General features: G+C 34.2%; 2 protein-coding genes across 2 annotated transcripts; both read left to right on the forward strand.

Annotated features, from left to right (window-relative positions):
* Nucleotides 1-573, forward strand: LOC148584703 (uncharacterized). The gene has a single exon (XM_088518581.1). It carries the CDS (start codon nt 1-3, stop codon nt 571-573), a length of 573 nt encoding a protein of 190 aa, XP_088374707.1.
* Nucleotides 574-7,792: 7,219 nt separating this feature from the next.
* On the forward strand, nt 7,793-13,553 carry LOC132184911 (laccase-14-like). Its single transcript, XM_059598701.2, has 7 exons — nt 7,793-7,837; nt 11,040-11,191; nt 11,409-11,653; nt 11,756-11,881; nt 12,183-12,780; nt 12,896-13,257; nt 13,345-13,553. Exons 1-7 carry the CDS (start codon nt 7,802-7,804, stop codon nt 13,551-13,553), a joined length of 1,728 nt encoding a protein of 575 aa, XP_059454684.1. The 5' UTR covers nt 7,793-7,801.
* Nucleotides 13,554-14,728: the final 1,175 nt, after the last annotated feature.

A 14,728-nucleotide genomic window follows, 5' to 3' on the forward strand; every position in this document is an offset into this window, starting at 1 on the left:
ATGAAGCAAGTGTATGACAAGGGCCATTCCGGACGAGAATTCTCTGTGAGAGAATGGGTGTACTTACGGCTCCATGGATATAGACAACAATCTGTCCAAAGAAGGAGTAATCAGAAGCTCTCCCCTAAATTTTATGGCCCTTACCACATTTCAGAGAAGATAGGACCCGTTGCCTTTCAGTTGGTCCTCCCGCCTAGAGCAAAAATTCATGACGTTTTCCATATTTATGTCCTCAATAAATGGGTGGTCGTAGGGGTTCCAGTTCAAGACCATCTACCATCAGTTGTGGAAGACAGCAAACTTACCCCACAAGCAGTTCTGGAACGACGCACTCAGCAGGGAATTCCTGAAGTATTGGTGCATTGGAAGGGCCTCTCTCCTGCCGATGCTTCATGGGAATCTCTTTCAGACATCCAGTTGTGTTTTCCTACTTTTTTCCTTGAGGGCAAGGGCAATTCTAAGGAGGAAGGAGTGTTACGTACCCATCCTACCACTCATGGTAGACGTGGCATTCTACTCGAAGATTCAGAAGACCTAGTTGGAGTCCAAGAGGAGTATCAAAGTGGCAGATGACTTACATGCAAAGTTTCAAGCGGGGGCTCCGTTGCTCATAAAGCACGGTCCTTAGTAGGAAATAGGAGTCCTCTTATGGAAAGGATTCTGGTAGGAGAATAAAATAGGATTCGGTTTATAAAGCAAAATCCTTAGTAGGGTCAATAAGAGATTTTGTATTCCCACTAGAATTAGGGTTTCACTGTACATGTTGTTCTTTATGCAACCTCTATATATAAAGAGGGGTATTGATCAATAAGAATCGTCAAAAAATTATTACACAATTTTTGTAGTTGCTTTGGAGGCAAGGGTACCTCGAATACCCTACTATCACAACCATTCACGTTCACCATAGGTAGGCTAAGGAAAACTGATCCTACCACCTTACCTCTAGTGAGACCCCGCACCCGTTCCCAAACACGAGCCCACATCAGAAAAGGGATAAACATATCAACAAGCAGATGAAATTTGAGCACAACAATTTGTACGTAACTTTTTTTTTCTTTTTCTTGTTTTATGGCATTTATCATTCTCCTTTACTGTTAAAGAAAAAGAATACTAAAAAAAAAAAGAAAAAGAATACTAACAATGAAAGTTTTAAGTATGGGTGGCCCCCAAGGTCATATATCAGAGAGATTCGAAGAGTCCATTAGAGGCCCATGTACGCCAAGGCCCAAGGACAGCCCACTAGTGCGGGAGTACTCCAAAGGAGACGGGGGTATCTCTATTTTCAATAACAAGAATCTTGCCCCTGCTTTCCTCTCACATCATCCTCTCTCTCCATTGCTCTTCTGCAATCTTGCTAACACTAGTACAATGACTTGCATTTTCAAATCCAATCCTCTACCACCAAAACACCTAAGTATTTAAAGACATACAATGTAACACCTCACTTAAAAAGGTGGAAATTATTTTAAAATAGTCATTGGTGTATAAACCACAAGGCTTTAAAATATTTTAAAAAGTGTTGTAAAACTTCTTTAAAATATATATACTTATGCAACCATATACGAGTGTTCCACAAAAGGTGTCAAAGCAGTTTTAAAAATTTTAGGGTTCAACTACAATTGACTGATCGATCTCACCATTGATCAATCGATGCACGTGGCACATCGATCAATCAATTACTTGTCTGATCAATTGTATTTGTAATACCTTGAAGATAAACATATTTAAGTTAAATGACATTTGTGATTTATTAATTAAAAATCGTTATTTTAATTCACGTAAAAAAGGTTTTCAATAAAGTGTTATAATCCTTTAAAATAAAACTCTCAAAAGAGACCGACTTTTAAAACTGCCCAAACAGAAAAGAGCAATATTACACTACATGGAATAGGATCCTCTCCATGGACTGGACAGGAACCAGCTCATGGTCAGGATCTCTTTAAGAGATCCAATAACCACAATGGCGCCACATGTCCTATTTCTAAAAAATTAATAAAATATTATTTAATTTTTTTAAAAAAATAAAAAATATAATTTTTTTTTCTCACCCTTGCGGTGCCCAATCCACCCCCAAGGGCCATGCGAAGCCACCCCCAACCAATCCTTAGGGTTGCAGAAGTGATGTAGGACGTGAAATAGGATAAAAAAGAGTTTTAGTTTTATTTTATTTCTTTTCCTCCTAGGGTTATGTTTTTGTTTTATTTTATGATTTCTTTTCCTATTAGAATTATGTTTATTTTTCCTACTAGGATTATGTTTACTTTTCCTACTAGGATTAAATTTACTTTATCTACTAGAAGTAGGTTTACTTTATTGCAAGGATTTCTCTTCTATAACTAGGTTAGATTATTATGTAAAACTTACTCATTGAATCATTATCAAATCAGAGAATTTTCTGTCAAATACTCTGTAGAGTTTTATCTTTCTTTTAGCTTGCAGGCTTGTTTTATCTGTTGGGTAGAAGACGACGATGCTTCTTCTTACATAATAAAAGACGCTACTCTTTGATTAGTTACCTTAATCTTCCGCTACGTCACGAATCCACCCCATGTCCCTTGGGGGTGGTTTGTCCACCCGCAAGGGCCAAATCATACTTTTTTTTTTTATTTTTTTTAAGGGTTTAGATTGATTTTGCCCTTGTGGGTGGCTTCAGCCACCCCCCAATCGGCCCCTGGGGGTGGTTCGGCCACCAACAAGAGGCCAAACCCATTATTATTATTATTATTTTTCTTTTTGGCCCTTGCAGGTGGCCAGCCACCACATTGCGACACCTCTTGTAGCTAAGATGTGGTGTGCAGTCACCCCTTAGTTTTTTAATATATATATTTTTTAAAATTTTATTATTTTAATTATTTTTAAAAGAATAATAATAATTTTTTATTATTCTTATTAATGGGACAAGTGTCCCATTGATGGCATTAAGATCTCTCTAGAAATCTTGCCCATCAACTGGATTATCTCCAGTCCAAATTAGACCGGTGATGATCCTACTCCACACTACACACTCTTCTCTTATAATCGTTTAATTATCAATAGTAATTTTAAATAATACCTAAAAAAAAATGTAATAATAAGCGTGTAGGAAGTAAAAATTGTACAACAACCCAATCTGTTGTTTGCCGAGACTCCAATAGAAGCATCATCAAGGTTATCTCTCAAATTAATCATTCATGTGATCCAAACTATAGAGAGGCTCTTGCAGCATGCATTGCTTCAACTATAGCTTCCTCTCTACAGCTCCAACATTTTATTTTTGAAAATAACTCTTTTGTGGTCATCTTTGCTCTTCAACACCCCACCATTGTTTAAGATTGGAAGATCGCAAAATGTCATTTCCGATTCCATCTCTCATCACAGCTTCCTCTACTTGGGAGGCTTTGAAAATACACAAAAGTGTCAACTTTTATACTCATGATGTAGCATATTGGGCCAAACAAGAGCTCATTCTAACTACATTCTCACATATTTTCCTTCCTCATCTTTTCTTCCCATTTGTAGTGATGCAGATTCACCTCCCCTTGATTTTTTAATTTTTTAATTTTTTTGTAGTTTGTTGGTTTGGCTGGTTTCTAATTAAAATCTGTTCAAAAAAAAAATAAATAAATAAAAAGAATAAAATAAAAATTGTACAACATTATTTATAACAGAATTCGGGCTCACCACGGATCATAGGAAACTGCTCATAATTGAGACCATAAACATGAAGTGGCAACAAAAGTGCCACGACTAGTCTATCGGGAAAAGCAAAAAGAAAAATTAAAACCTGACAAAGACTAGACTGAAGTACTCAAGGTTGGGCGTGAGTGACGGCGTGACCTTCCATTCGGGGTATATAAATATAATTGGTTGCTGTTATTAATTTTTAATAATTTCTTTTTGCTTTTCCGGATGGACCAGTCGTGCCACTATATGTTTGTGGTGTCAATTATGAGCAGCTTTTTGTCCACAGGACCACAGCTTACTCCTGACTCGTGGACCCGTGGTGGCCTCGAATTCTTTTATAAATAATGTTGTACAATTTTTATTTATTCTTTTTTTTTTTTTTCCTAACAGATTTTCAATATCGGTGAGGCGATTTGCAGTTATTAAAATTAATAATTATTGATAGATAATTGTTTTTTTATATATGAACTTTTGATAGTGTTTTAAACTTTTTTATATTGTTTTTGGATTATTTTAAATAATTTTATATTTTTATTTTAAATAATAAGGTTGTACATTTTATATATTAGCATACACGCTTGTTAAAACACTTAATTTAATTCTACTCCTAAGACTAGAGGTTGTATATAATATATATACAACATGATCTGGCTTTCTTTCATTTGTTCTACGATGTTTTTTCTTACTTTGGCGAAGTGATCAATTAGGAAGTGATTGAACAGTAGTGGAAAAATGAAAATTGGTTTTGGTGGACTTGACCAGAACATAATTAGAGTATTCTATTTATACCGGTTTACAAGTGTACAATTGAATTGAAAATATACAATATACAAGGAAACTCTTTTATGCCTATTCTATTCTAATACAAATCACTTCCAAATCAAATCTACATGTGTTCATTGCGTGGCTATCTAAGGAGGTCTTGTGCAACACGTATTGATATCGAAGGAATGTCTTGCACACCACGTGGGAGTCTATAACAGAGACCTTAGGAGTGCTTTGACAGCTGGAGTATCAATCACCAAATCCTTTATTGATTGTAATTCCACAATTCCTTTAGTATCTTCCTTCTTTGCTGTCAAACTGATTTCCATAATTCCTGAAATAGAATCTTTGTGATGAGATGAGTTGGCTGAGTTGCCTGCTACTACTGCATCTATCTTAACAGTGATGAAGTGTTCTATCAATTAGCAAACAAGTATAAGAAGATGAAAAAGACTTGCTAGAAAATTGCAATATGTAAGTGTGAGGAGTAAGTCGTTTAAAACACTAGCATTTCAAAGTCTAAATAAATACCAATATTAGGAAATTCTAATACAAATCGAAACACTAAAACATTATATATATATATATATATATATATATATATTAGTTATTAACCGTTTATTCTTATCCTTAAAATTGATAATCACCATGCCTTAAGTGATTAATAATTTTTTATAATCATATATAAAAATAATTAATAATTAATAATTAATAATTATAAGCGTTTAGCGATTATTGAGCGGTTATAATCATTCCGCTTATACGCTCCTGATTCCTCCGGTCCACAGCTAGCCATTTACAGCACGTTGGAACGTCTCTCCTACCCTCCCTCACTCGGTCGGTTAATAGGAACCGAACTCAAAAGATTCTTCTTGAGTAATGCGTTGAAGAATTCGTCGCAGACTCTCGGATCAAGCACGTGAGTAATAATGGAGTTGAGAACTTTAGGTTGAAACTGTCAGACACAATTAAACGTGGTTATTTTCTGTCCATTGGTGTCTCCGCTTTTACCACACAATTAAACATGTGTTCGATTTCGGTAGTTAAGAAATCAGAGCCATCATTGTTTGAGGACAAAAAGAGAGAGAGAGAGAGAGAGAGAAAATGATTACCACCAAATACTAATCAGGCACTTGGAAAAACTTTGACTGTCCGAGAAAACAAGCAGCTAGAGATCCATTTTTGTTAGTTTTTTTTTTTCCTCATCTTTTGTAAATTTTATTTTCTTAAACAAACATGAGGGGAGTAGAGTAAATTTTTCATTTTTTTTTTTTAAAAAAAAATAATATACACATAATATGAAGAGAATACTAAGAATGACCACAAATTTAGTGAAAGAGATTATAGCAACTTTCATTGACATTAATTAGTCGATTTACGAGTGTTCTTTTTTTTTTTTGGAAGTACAATATATGAGGTTTTAAAATAGTTGCATAAGTGCAAAATTTGTTAAAATATATGATAGGGATAGAAATCCTTATAATGTACTATAACAAAATTTAGAACAATGCACCCAGGGCAGGGAATGGATTAGGGTAGGCAAAATGCGTTGGCAGGTCGGGTTCGTGTTAACCCGGTTAACTAACGAACCCATTAATGCCAACCCAAATTTGTTTATATAAACGTGTCGAACACCCAAATCCGAACACGACACATGTAACCCGTTTATATAAATGTAACGTTTTGGATTGACTCGACCTATGAACACATTAAATTAAGCTGTTAATAGGTTTCGACCCTGCACAACACGACCTGACTGTGAAGTAATTTTAATTTTTATAAGTTAAAAAAAAATTAAAAGAAAATAAATAAATAAACAAGTTAACCCGCAGGCTGACACGACACAACCCGTATATTAAACAAGTCATAAACGGGTCAAACTCGATTAACCTAAATCCTAACCTTAAAATTACGTGTCGTGTTCGTGAGTCGTGAATTAAATTGCGAGCTCTAGGATGGACGTCATTCCAACAAGGCAACATAAGCTTTTGCATATAGAACTCATTAGAGGATCGCCTATTTAGTAGGATTTTATTTATTTTTAATGGTAACAGGAAAAAAAAAAAACTGATTTTATAATTATATTAAGCTGACATTGACCATTTTCATTTTGAATACCTTTTACTTGGGGGATGGATGCTGCTATAACTTTTGTTTGAGCAGTTTTCTAAATGATGATGTGGGATAGGCTCTGTAGAAGACCTGATAATTGAGGGTTCAACTGAATATGGAAAACAAAGAAAATGAATCAAAGCTGCCTGCGTTGTCCGGCTGGAGTAAGCTCCGATGCCTAAGTTAGTCACAGTGTTTAAGAAGAAAATAATCTTGAAGATTATGGGTAAGATAAAAGATATGTAATGTATTCAACTTTTTAGGGTAAAAAGAAGTTACCGAAATAGTGAGGGAAGACCTCCCTTTTATAGACATCGGTTTGTACCTGTTCATCTAATACTGTGGACTTTACCGAAGGTCCACGTGTCGACAATATATTGGGGAACAATAAATAAGACTTTTACGCAAATATATCTTGATATACTGAGAGTGCTTCCCGAGACTCCATATTCATGGAAGGCTCAGCTTATTGGGCCTTAAAACCGAGTGTCATATAATGGGATTAAATGGGCCTAAAATAATCGAGTGTAAACATGGTGAACAGTAAAAATGACCGAGCTATAAGGATGGGCCGAGAAATTGTTTTACCGAGCCCAACCCCGTTGATCCATGACCCAACAACTTTTATAGTTAAAAATGGAGATCTAGAGACAAGTATCTACTGCCTCCTCGTAGACTTCCTCAGATTTTGGCTCCAAAATAGTGAATATAAAATCAAGTCTGATCTAAATTAATGCATTAATCATCTCTGTCAAATGTTTGTTAAAAACTTAATTGCACCAATTGAACTTCAGCTCTTCTACCAAGACACAGGAAAAAAGGAGTTCAAAAAGGAGATGGAGGGTCAAAATGGGCAGTCAGAATACGCAGATAACTTGAGTGTTGATCGTTAGCTCGCTTCCCGTGTCATGGAATTTGGTTCAACCGGAGGAATTACAAGTTCAACATCACCCAAGGGGGAGTATTGGGATTTCGTGGGAGTCGAATTGTCCCCGTACTCATATATATATATATATATATATATATATATATATATATATATATACGTATGACATCTTGTTACATATATATATATATGTAACAAGAAGTCATACGTACCAACCCCAACATGCACCTAACGTTCCGTACGTGCTCATATATATATGTTTTCTCAGTAGCAAGTCTCCAGTGGATAACCTTTAAAGAACAAAAAAGGATGAAGAAGATTGGTGTTTTCCCAAAAATCCTCTTGCTTGCTTGTCTGAGTTGCTGTTTCTTTTGCATGGCTAGAGGTGCTGTGCATTATTACGAATTTGTTGTAAGTCTCAAACCCGCCTCTTTACTCTTCCATTTTAGAGTTATATATTATAATTTCATTTAATAACTTTAATATATCTGACACTTTTTATTAACTTCTTTGTTAAGCATTGTTGTATGAATATTGAATAGAATTATAATATTTATAATTTCTTTAAAATTTGCTTCACATGCTTATCAAATTATTATTTTCCTCCCAGCAACTTAAACGGATAAGATCTGATCTACATTTGTCTTCAAACCCATTTTTTATGGCCTTTCACATTCCTATGTTGTTTTTTTGGTATTGTTTCCTTCTTGGTGTTCTCTCCTGCGAATCAGTGAAAACATGCACTAATCAAAAGCTCAAATTTTACCTTCTAATGTTGTTGGAATCAGTCCAAAAAACAATTGAATACATCAGTCATTTGAAAAAGGATAGGATCCAATTCTACCGCGCAACCTGTGGTTCAGTGGTTCGACCATGATTTCATTAGGGGTGCAAAGGCGGTTACGGTTAGCGGTTAGTGACAATAACCGCTAACCGTAACCGCCTTAGCGGTTAGTAGATTTTACTAACCGCAACCGCTAACCGCCTAGCGGTTAACGGTTAGCGGTTAACCCCCGGTTAGCGGTTAGTGAAATAGATAACCGCCCGCTAACTGCTTTTTTAAAATTGGGCTTTTTTTTGGGCTTATTTTTACCCTCATTTTTTTTTCTTGTATTTTTAATATCTTCTTGCGCCCAATTGCTATAAAAAGAGCCCATATTGAAAAATAAAAAATATTTGACCCAAAATTTACATTTACTTGTACTTTAAAAAAAATTTCCTTAAATATTAAATCATAACCAGTTAATTATTTAAATTCTTATCATATTTACTTATAATATTTTTTATTTGAATTGAACTTAATATCTAATGGTAAATGGTAATGTTCAAACTCATAAATCCTAAATTCCTAAAGTATCTAATAATGCTTTAATTAAATTGTAGACTTGTAGTTATAAGTAATATATTGTTTAATTCAATTGAATCAATTGTGATTATCATTGTACATGAATCATATGATTAACTTGTAGACTTATGACTTATGAGTTATGTCATATTATATATGTATTATTTATTATTATATAATCATATGATTTAATGATCAAGTCATCATGTGATATAATCATATCAATTATAGTGATAATATATAAATTACTAACATTATAATGATAATACATTAATACTTAAATTGTGTTTATAAGTAACACATTGGTCATTGTTTAATCCAATGTCAATTACTTAATTTGATATTATACGAATCATATCATCATTGTACATTAATAATATGATTCACTTGAAGTCTTGAATAAAGTATTTGAATTGTCATTGAATCATATGATTAAGTATTGATATTATACATTTATATTATTCATATACATATGTAGACTTATATAGACTTAACATATATAGACTTATAAGTTTATAATATACATTGGAAATAAGTCTCTAGATATTTAGTTGTTGTATTAGTATGAATTGGTATACTTATGAGTTATGTCATATTATATATGTATAATTTGTTATTATATAATCAAATGATTTAATGATCAATTTCATATGATATAATCATATAAATTATAGTGATAATATATTAATACTCAAATTGTGATTTAATTATTCTTTTTAAAAATTGTGATTTAATGATCAAGTGATTATGTTATATGTATAAATATTTTTCTAATTATAATTATAAAAATATATTATATAAAAAGGCGGTTAGCGGTTAGCGGTTACGGTTAGTAGACCCAATAACCGCTAATCGCTAACCGCTAGGCGGTTATAGCGGTTATACGGTTAGCGGTTAGCGGCGGTTTTTAACCGCCCGCCTTTGCACCCCTAGATTTCATATTAATCCAAAATCCCATGCCTTGAGCAAGTAAAAGCCCGAAACATGATGTCATGGTCGACATTTTATGGGAAATTTCATTTAACTTCTTTGAATTTTCATCATTTTTGTAATTACTAATTTAAAGTTTAAAAATTTTCAATTTAATTAGTATGTCAAAATTTAAATAGTTTTCAATGTGACTCCTTGGGTTAAGGTTTGGGGTTAAATTTAACGGAAAATATGTGAAATGACTTTTATACCCTTATAAAATTTTGTAAAAATACAGAATTACCTTAATTAATTTTTTTATAAAAAAAATAAAAAATAAGTGTATTTTTTTAATTTCTAAGGGCTTTGTTTGGATTTAACAAAAAATCCTAATACAGATGTAATATTGCAAACTTTTTAAAGTTATTATATGTACTAAATTGAGAGTTTTTAAACTTAAAAAAAAAAAAAGAAAAAAAAAAAGAAAAGAAAAAAAAGATTAGAGAAGGGATGAAAGTTCATAAGAATAAGTGGAGTTTCTTTGAAATTTTATTTTGTCAGGAACAAACCTAACCCATGTTCTCCTAAGTCCTAACTCCAAGCAACCCCTCCTTAAGCCACGTCTTCTGCAAGGTGGCTCCCAGCAATCCTTCTCTTTCCTACAAGGCCACGAAGTCTTCACTGGTACTTTCATCCTTCGGGGCCTATCAGTTTTCAAAAAGAAAATTCATGCCAATTCTTCATATTTCTAATTAGCTAGGGGGAGAAAGAGGAGGAGACATCAGGAGCTAGCAGGCGGTTTATTGCCGGCGATCAAATAAATTAAAAAAAATCTCGGATATGCTGAGAAGGCCTTTATCCTTGAAGGCTAGCTTTTAGGGCCAAGCTTTTAATGTGAGGGGCCAGTTTTAACAGATAGGTTCAAATCAGTCTGTTTTTGCTTCTTCAACCTAGGCCCCTGCCCCTTTTCCCCCTTTTCCCGCTTTGATTAGAAAAAATAAAAAACCTAGGGCCCTATACGTCACTGGTAGGGGATAAATCTCAGGATCATTTTACGCACGACAACAGTCCATCCGTATTTTATGCCACGTACACTTCTCAACAACAACCTTTCTGTTGTTACCGTACACTTCTCAAAATAATGGTAGTGGTCCATGATATATATATATATTGTCTTTTCTTTTGTTCATCTGTTTCTTTTTTTTTTTCGGGTTGGAGGCAGGGGGAGGTCAGAAAATAAGTGTTGCCTTTCAGATGCTCTATAATGGGTCGGAGCTTAATGTCAATGTATATATATTGTACATTTTTCTTTTTTAATAATAAATCACCATCATTAAATGTTCTTTTCTTCTTTTGTAGCTTAAGGAAAAAAACTTCACGAAGCTGTGTAACACGGAGAGCATACTAGTTGTAAATGACAGTTTTCCGGGGCCAGTAATTCGAGTCCACAAAGGGGATACGGTGTATGTTAATGTGCACAACCAAGGATACTATGGAGTCACTATTCACTGGTAAGAACAGAAAATAAAGTCGTTATCAAACACGGCCTTTGTTCTTATCGGTTCTCAAAATAGAAATGTTAATAGATAATTCAAAACATAAAACTCTCAAAATTATTTTCATATTTAAGCCAATTAAAAATAACAAACACCTCCTAAACAAGCATTAACAAACATACCATTTGGCTTCTCAGCCATGATTTTGTCACGATTCACAATGCCATGACAGGCACGGTGTGAAGCAACCAAGAAATCCGTGGTCAGATGGTCCAGAATACATTACACAGTGCCCCATTGAACCTGGATCAAACTTCACGTATGAGGTAATATTTTCTGACGAGGAAGGAACTCTTTGGTGGCATGCTCATAGCGATTGGACACGTGCCACAGTTCATGGCGCCATAGTTATCTTGCCGCCTGTTGGATCCACCTATCCATTTGCTAAGGCGGACGAAGAAGAGATCGTTGTGATCGGTATGCAAATATAAGTCTTTCTCTATTAATGAGGTGAATAAAAGTTTGTGACTAAAGCAAAAGGCTAGTACACATAATAATTCAGTTTTGTTGAACATGCAGCGGCCTGGTACGATGGAAATTTGAAGGAATTGGTGGATGAGGACATAGCAACCGGTGAGGACTTGCCACATTCTGTTGCTAATACCATAAACGGTGAACCAGGAGATTTTTGTCCTTGCTCCAAGGGTATGTCTTTAGCTTTTGATTTGGCAGCTCAGGTTTGAGAGGCTGATGGTATTAAGCCAATACTTATCCCTGAAAAATGTAATTGAAATATGAGATGAATAATCGAAACAAAGTTTAAACTAAGTACTTTTGCTTTGATACAATGTTAAAAATTAAAAATAAATGAATTTAATAATTTAATTTATATTCCAATATAGGCAGACTAATATTGGAAGGATAAAAATGGAGTCGCCTAATAATTTCATCTTTCAAATTATTTGTTGGACTAAGATTCAACGACCATCTTAATTAATATTTGCAGGAACGACGTACCGTTGGATGGTTGATTATGGCAAAACCTATCTTTTCCGTGTAGTCAATGCCGTGATGAATGCGGAACTCTTCTTTGCAGTTGCTGAACACAATCTCACAGTTGTTGGGATGGATGGACATTATATCAAACCCATTTCCACAGAATACATCATGATAAGCCCGGGACAAACAATGGATGTCTTGCTCACAGCAAACCAGCCTCTCGGCCACTATTATCTGGCTACTAGACAATACTCAAGCGAAGACGCCTCTGTTACCGGATTTGACCATGTCAATACAACTGCAATTCTACAGTACAAAGGCAATTATACTATCCCATCATCTCCTTCCTTTCCAAGTGCACTTCCTCTTTACTTGGACTTCATGGCTGCCTTGACCTTCACTAGTCGTATCAGGAGCTTAGCAAACAAAGAACACCCAGTAAATGTCCCCCTCAACATAACTGAGAGAATGTATATTACAGTTTCCATGAATTCGCTCTACTGTCCAACCTGTACAAAAGCGAATGATAATGAAACATTGGTTTCAACCTTAAATAACATAAGTTGGGTCAACCCAAGTACTGACGTGCTACATGCCTACTACAGGTTGTTCCTCATTTCCCAAATATTAATTGTATCATTGCTAACAAATATATATATATATATATGCCAGTTAATTTGTTTAAAAATATGATCATGCCTAAACCTATATATTGTGCAGGAATATCAGTGGAGTTTACACCACAGACTTCCCCAACTACCCCCCTTCATTCTATAACTTTACAAATGATGAATTGACGGACGAAAGCATTGTATTAACAAGGCAAGGGACCAAGGTGAAGGTGTTGAACTATGGCGAGACAGTGGAGATAGTTTTTCAAGGGACTGGCGTGCTAAAAGGCTCGGTAAATCATCCAATGCATTTGCATGGATATAGCTTCTATATAATTGGAACAGGTTTTGGTAATTTTGATAATGAGACAGATCCAAAAGGGTTTAATGTGGTTGATCCTCCAGAATTGAATACCTTTGGAGTTCCTAAGAAGGGATGGCTTGCCATCAGATTTGTTGCAAATAATCCAGGTATTTCTACTCTTGTTGCTTGCATGTTTCTTATTCTTTTTTTTTTTCAAATTCCTTTAATTTAATAAATCGAATGATTTTTTGCAGGTGTGTGGTTTTGGCATTGTCATTTTGATCGACATATGAGTTGGGGTATGAACACTGCATTTATAGTAAAGAATGGGCCCACTAGTGAGACAAGCATCCGCGAGCCCCCTGATTACATGCCTTCTTGTAAAGTTCCCGTAAAATCTTGGATACAAAAGAACTATGGGTTGGATGAAGAAGATATGGAGAACCAAACAAGACTTGATTAGTTTTATTAGTTAATTGAGTTATATATGCAGAATATGAAGGAGTACAAAGTTCATTATCTACAACCATATTATGCTTATTGTCATTGTTTTTATTTTTCTGCTTAGTTTTTTTATTTTGAGAGTAGTAGCAGTCATATATAAGAATGGAAAATGAGTTACACGAAGACTCTATCTACAAGAGGAGGTCGAGTGGTAGAAAAAGTCTATTTACAAGGGGGTTGTTTCGTACTTCAATTCCTTCTGCAAAAGGATTTATTTTCCTAAGAACTCTATCAAGACAATGGTGTTTTCAAAGTAACAGTAGTAGTTTGAGAATTTGTATTGTTCTATCTTATCCTTTATGTCATCCTTCATTTTGTGTACGTAATGCCCAATAAATTATTTAATGTGTTTGTTATGATTAGATAAAAATAGGTTGGAGTAGTATGATAAAATAATATAAGATGGTTTATTATTTATATTATGGGTTAGCGTGGTAAGATAAAACAAAGTAGTTTTATTCTTATAGTTTGAGTTTAGAAATGGTAGCTCAAGAAAAAAGAATAAAAATTGATAATGTAAGGCCCAAGTGTGAGATACAAGTTTAAGGACCATTTCCTCTCATCTTCACTTAAGAAGCTAGAAGGGTGTTTTGGTAATCACACACAACCTTACCACCCATATTGTCTGACGCATGGGAACCACTCATTCTCCCCTTATATATATATATATATATATATATATATATATATATACAAAAGACATTGTCAGATAATGTTTCTCATTCACCTAATCTTGCAGGAAGTGCTAATGTAAAACTTTCGATTGTGTAAAGAAAGATGAAACCTGGATGCATGATTTTCTTCCGTTGTGAAAGTTAGAAAATGGAATTCTTCTTGGTAGGCAGTATGCTAGGCCCCCAATCTTCATTACTGAATATATATATATATATACCTGATATTTAAAAAAAAATTAAGAAATATTGACATGTCTAATTTTAGCACGTCAATAAATATTTAAATAAAATTTTTAAAAATTAAATTGAATTTAAATTTCCTGACGTGTCAAATATTGACACGTCAGGAAATCCTAACGTGTCGAATGTAACACGTCAATAAATATTGACATGTCATATTCAACACGTCAAAAAAAAATTTGTTGACGTACCAAAATAATTACTGACGTGGGAAAATTTG

This window comes from Corylus avellana, chromosome 7, assembly GCF_965113065.1.
Source record: "Corylus avellana chromosome 7, dhCorAvel1.hap1.2, whole genome shotgun sequence".
NCBI lineage: Eukaryota > Viridiplantae > Streptophyta > Magnoliopsida > Fagales > Betulaceae > Corylus > Corylus avellana.